The sequence below is a fragment of the Triturus cristatus genome, chromosome 8, assembly GCF_964204655.1.
Source record: "Triturus cristatus chromosome 8, aTriCri1.1, whole genome shotgun sequence".
Classification (NCBI taxonomy): domain Eukaryota; kingdom Metazoa; phylum Chordata; class Amphibia; order Caudata; family Salamandridae; genus Triturus; species Triturus cristatus.
The window spans coordinates 1,059,797,279-1,059,803,278 of record NC_140591.1 but is presented as its reverse complement, the minus strand read 5'-3'; the positions used below and the strand labels follow the sequence as shown (position 1 = coordinate 1,059,803,278).

Below are 6,000 nucleotides of genomic sequence, written 5' to 3'. Positions count from 1 at the left end.
TTGTCGTGTTATTTCTTTTACTGTAATGATTGGCTGCTGAGCATTTCCTAGTACAGGAATGAGAAGCATAATCGGAGCCTCCGGTCCTGACATAGAATTTGGCATGGATAGGTTACCCTTCCAGGACGTTTGACTTTTCTCAAAAAAGTTGGGAAACTGTTTTACATAAATTATACTCCCAGCATAAGTACTGCTCTTGTTGCGTGTGCTACCCCGACAGGGCGAGGGGGCTGCCAGTGCTACTGCTGCTGTAATAGCGCCGGGAGAGTGTGATAAACACTAGAATGCGCAGCAGCCTCTTTCAACTAGCACGCCGACCACAGCTATGAGAAGCAGGTGCGGTCTAGTTTACAGGATCTTTGTGGGCGGAACAATAAGCGTCCATCCCTGCTGCTTCCTAGCCAAGTCATGGGTGGCTTGTGTTGCTATTGCCAAAGGCATTTGGATTGCTGATATCCGGCTATATAATCACAGCTGCAGAATGTCGATGTTGCAGTAAAGAACACATTCTTCTAATGGACACCAAGGTTTCAGCGATCGTTTTCACTCCAGGAGGAAAGCGTAGCCGCTTCATAAGCTGTCTATATGCGGTGGGGTTTTTGGTAAGTATCGTAATGTTCCCATTGCTTTTGGTGTCACCCTATTTAATAGCATTGAAATGGAAGAAGGATTCTGAATGATCCGCAAGTAACCCCGTCAATAAATTCCACGCTGTTGCAGAAGCCATATTTTACCGAAATATTCGATGTAGTTTAGCGAAGCTTAAAAATAGACAAAAAGAGAAAAATGTTTTTCAAAAGGTGCATTTCTATACTATGCCAATATCACCAAATAATGTAGCCGATTTTCAAGTACTAAGCCTTTACGAAGTATTTTTGGATGTCGTCTGGTTTTGAAGAAAGGACAGAGTCTTGTTCTTTGTAAAAAGTAATGTGTTTCAAATCAGAAAGAGGGGTGGATATCTCTGTCATAGTGCCAAACTTCTTATTAATGTTCCAGGAGATACGAATTTGTCTAATTCCACCATGGCGGCCACGTTCACTTAAATGACTGTAAAGCGCGCTCGCAGTCTCCTTTCCATTTCTAAAGAACTTCACCCAGCCACAATGATGTCCGGCTTCATCCTGCATTGTTGACATTAAAGGTTTCAGACTTACCACCCTTGCAAAATTTTCACTCGTTGCGCGAACAGCGAACAATCGCATCATATGTAATTCATAATGCATCACAGAAAGGGAAGTTACATGGTGTTGTCATGCCCGTGTAATCATTCGAACTACAAAGGTCAGACCTATTTTACCAAAGTAATAAATTAACATAAGCACAAAGAACATTTTTGGTTTTACTTTTCATAAATTACATGCATTTTTCCACTTATTAATGTGTATCTAAACTTCATAGCTAAAAAAGAAACACTTGATAATTGCATATTTAAACTCTTCTTATTAGGTATGCAAAATGTGCTGGTGTGTGTAGTTTAAAAAATATATATATTTTAAACATTAAACTTGCTGTTAATACACGTTTTCTTTCGCGCCGGTGTTTCTTATCCCGCTTCAAAGCACAGAAATGTCACACATGTACAGTTCATTAAGCAATACAATAAGGGAGAGGGTGTGGTCTCACGGCTAGATTGCCGACTTTGGAGCTGGGAAACCAAGGATCGAGCCTCAGGGTCGACTCCACATCCTGTGATTCTGGGCAAATCACTTAATCTCCCCGTGCCTACCAAAAACAAGCATTGGCATAGCCAATAGGTCTCGCCTTTGGGACCTTTATAAGTGTTTAGTCATGCAACACTTGATGTTGTTGCACCAAGGATATTGTGCTGGATAAATAAACACTTATAAGGTCCCAAAGGCATGACCTATTGGCTATGCCAATGCTTGTTACTTCTGGGTTTTGGGACGCAAGGGTCGAATCGGCTTGTTTATAGCACATTGTGAATGAAGAAACCATTGGGCTGTCCCATGGATCATTTGGTGTACTATTGCCACGACTTTAAAGTATAATTCTTTTCTTGATGGGCAACTAAGCACTGGAATAATGTAATGCTGTCGAGGAGTCCTGGTGATGAGGCCCGCCACTGCATTGTGGAATAGTTGAAGGTGTTTCAGTTGTTTCGCAGGGAGACCCAAACAGCAAGCATTTCCAAAATCTACAGGAGATGGAACTAATGTCTGGACAATAGGTGTACTGTGATTGCTGTCAATGTAGGACGAGATCTTTTTTTTTTCTCACCAAATTTAGGTACCAGAACAATGCACTTGTAATGTAGCGTTCTGTAGTCCTCTGATGCCCCAATGTAAGTTTGACACCCACGTATATGGTCAGATTCCTTTCAGTCTTAGAGGGCTGTGGGAAGGGCCTATTATTCCAGACCAAATTAAAGGTTGCATTTTCTGAACATAGTCTCTGGTGATAAGTCTCTCAGTTTTTGAGGTGTCACGTTTTAGAAAACAAATGTGCCATTCTGTGGTGAATGATGGTAAGGGAATTAGTCAGTTTGGAATGATTGTCGTTGGAAGTAGATTTAAATAGTGATGGCTGTTAAAGTTTGAAAATCCTCAGAGTATCATGGGCATACATATAGGGTTGTATACCAATATCCTTCAAGATTGACACTAAGGAGGGCATGTAAATATTAAAAAGCAATAGTGAAGCTATAGATCCCTGTGGCACACCACATGTTGCTAGCTTAGTGTTTGATTTAAATGGGGCGAAAAAAATGGGTTTAGACTGTACTGTAAGGAATGACTCAAACAAGCATACTGATATTTGGTCACAGCCCAGAGGCTTTTTATCTAGAAAGAAGATTAACATGGTCAGTTGTGTCAAACACTGCTGACAGGGCCATTAGAGATGTAGCCTGTAATCAGGGAGAGCACCTTTCAGAACAAGCCAAGGCTTGTAACTTTTTTCTTGCATTGTCTTTTGCAGTCACGCAGAGAATGTATATGCTCCTTTCAATCTTACCAGGTTTGCGTACCACAGTGGCAGTATGTGTTGTATCCAAACTCGTTAATCTAGATGCAACTCAAAACAAGAAACGCGAGTGGTGTGTGCGCGCGCGCGAAAAGTGAAAGTAGGCTGCGCAAGTGAAAGTGATCGCAGCTGTACACATTGCAGAGCTGCCGGCTGCGCGCGTGCACGCTCGCGTGAACGCAAGCTTGTCTCCAGCCAGCAGCACTTTGAAAACTCACCTACTAAAGTCTCTCCAAGCACCGCATGCGCGCTGACTCAGCGAGACCTAAAAAACCGTAACTGGTGCTCATGTAAAGCGCTCCATTACCTTTGGGTCAAGTTCGCGCTATATAAATCTGCAACAAAAAAAAATGCAACGGTTAGTGGATTGGATCTGGGATAATAGATTAAACACAACCCATTTTTCGGACATTTGAACAAATAAAGGTGTTGCTGCCAGAGGGATGGATGTTTACAAACATTCAAGGTCAGGTTACACGCATAGTATTTGGAAATACAAGCTGCTGCAGTGCTGGGGCACAAAGTGACATCTCTCAGCTACTTGTGAAGAGAACAGGGTCCTTTTTCAAAAACTAGTGGTGGCACTCTGTCCCCTCCTAATTTGTCCCTTGTTCAGCAGGGCATCATCAGACTTGTCAACCTTGAAAGAATGTTTGTTATGTGAGCCGACAGGGAGAGGGGGCAGGGCAAGAAGTGGGAGAGACTTTGAATCCATTAAGGCCTGAGCAGCCTTGTAGTAGGCAAGGCCATGGTGGATTAGTGGGGCTGTTCCCCCTAGCACAGCCTGAGTAGCCACTAGTCCTATCCTCCCCCAAAACATGCAGGAAGAGCCTGCCACTATGTCCTGGGGAGGTAGCAAACTGCAATATCTCGACACACAGGCCGAAAACCTAAATTTTGGAAAGGTTTCCAAATCACATTGTGTTCACCGTCTGATATTGTGTCTTCACCTGTTGATCGTGTGAAGAGTACCTAAATCATGCAGGGCCTGTCCTAGGACTTTTGGGGCCCCAGGCAGAAAGGGAATGTGCCTCTAGTTTGCATACAAAATCACAGGCAATGAAATCACAGAAAATAACTTCCAAGGAAGGGTCATCAACTAACTATTATTGAAGCGAATTTGCAAGAATCAACTTTTCTGGTGCAGATATCAGGAAAATAATCAAAATATAAATAATAACACTAATAAAATAAGTACATATATTTTAAAATTGTATTATATATGTATATTCACTGAAAAAAGCAAAGGTTACAGGGAAATTATAGTTAGGTTCTGAATTTACGTGCACAAAACCAGAGAAATTCGAAGTTATAGTTATACTTATTGTTCTACTTATGTTAAACAATTATGAATCGTTGCCTTAAGTTATTTAATGGTATGAGTTATAGTTTCTTCAGATAAGTATAACTATAACTTCTGTATTTTTCTGGTTTTGTGCGAGTAAATTCAGAACCTAACTATAACATCCCTGAAACCTTTAGTTTTTTTCAGTGAATTTCTATTGCTTTTATTAGCACGCAGCATGTTGTTTTTTTCTGTGAATTTCTATAGTTTTTTTTTTAGCACGCTGCATGGGGTTAGATGCATTGGTTTTTTTTTTCAATTTTTTTCTGGCTCCGCGGATCCTCCACGAGTTTACAAGGGGGGCAGCGCTGAGCCCCGCAAATCCACGTATCGGCCTGCAAAAAAAAATAAAAGGGCATTTTTTTGCCCATAAGGGGTCTCTAAGGAACCCCTCTATGTGTCCTCTGGGGTCAGGATACCTATATCTTGATGCCTTCTATATGTTTTTAGATGTATTTTCTCCTCACCGGTCCGATGCAAGGAAAGAACATAGTGGCAGCGACTTTTCTGTCATGTTGCAGCCAGCCAATCCCAATATTTCTTTGCCACTCTGATCAACAAGTCCTTAATTTTGGATCCACGTCCCCAGATATCTATATTTTGTCCCCCTTTAATATCTTTAAAACTACTGAATGGATTTACACCAAATTAAAATAAACACGATCTTTAGCCCAAGATCTAGTTTTCTGACACATTTGGTGTAATTCCATCCAGCAGTTCGGGCTGTAGGTGTGTTCAAAGTAAGGGTGGGCGGAGCTGGCATAATGCCTCTGCGCGGAGCGCCACAGAGTTTGAAAAAAAAACTCTGTGGAGCTCCGCTCCGCACGCCCAAGATGTACAACATAGGGTTTTTTTAATTGAAGAAGGACGCGAGGAGCAGGAAGGAGAGTGGCCAGGCAGGGGAGTAGGCAGCCACGCAGGTAAGGGCCTTCTTTTTAAAATTTTACATATTTTGGGAGGGTGGAGAGGCTGGTTAACTCCGCTCCGCCATGGAGTCGGAGTTTTGCCTACCTCCCCGTTCGCAACGGAGTGCGGTGTAGGCAATTCTCCGCAAATTCCGCTGGCGGAGCGGAGTTACCTGCCCAGGGTTAGTTCAAAGGTCCTATGGGAATTAACATTTGGAAAACACATTTTGGGATCCCCCTTTTTTCTTGGCCCCTGCTGGATAGATCACCCCAAAACTTTCAACACAGCAGCTGAATTGACTACAGTATAAGTTCTGAAAATTTTGTGAAGATTCATCAAGCGGCGCCAAAGTAATTGGCAAATTAAAAAACCCTATTCCTATGGAAACTAGGCCCTGACTCTACCCACCTACCGGCAACCACCGGTAGGTAATATATACATATTTGTCTCACTGTGTGGAATGGTTTGGATTAGGTGTGGGAGAGGGAGCTGATCTCCCCTAGGCCTCATAGCACTGGACCATGACTACAAGGCCTAGGATAGGGCACCCCACTACCTTGGACGTCACAACCATGAACTAGAATTGTGAGGCCCAGGAGAGCAGGCCACAGGGTAGGGGAGCCCTATTTCCTGGGCTGCGCAGCAGAGGCTTAGTGGTGCAAGCACAGGTGAAGGGGCTTCCTTTCCCTACACCTTCCCATCATGACCCAGAGCTGCGAGGGCTGGGGGAGAGGTAGGCAGTTCCCACTGGGCTCCATAACTAT

The 6,000-nt window shown here is 43.0% G+C and overlaps 1 protein-coding gene across 4 annotated transcripts in view; it reads left to right on the top strand.

Annotated features, from left to right (window-relative positions):
* Positions 1–212: 212 nt before the first annotated feature.
* Positions 213–6,000, top strand: part of SLC67A2 (solute carrier family 67 member 2) — a 114,826-nt gene continuing 109,038 nt past the window's right edge. For 3 of the 4 annotated variants that reach the window (XR_014967833.1, XM_085622599.1, XM_085622601.1), the window contains exon 1: positions 213–602. Coding sequence is in view for 2 of the 4 variants with exons in the window: in XM_085622599.1 (XP_085478725.1) it covers positions 516–602 (87 nt within the window). In the remaining 2 variants the exon portion in view is untranslated. Of the gene's footprint in view, positions 603–1,171; positions 1,285–6,000 lie in introns of those variants that run through there. The other variant, XM_085622600.1, reaches the window with a different exon arrangement.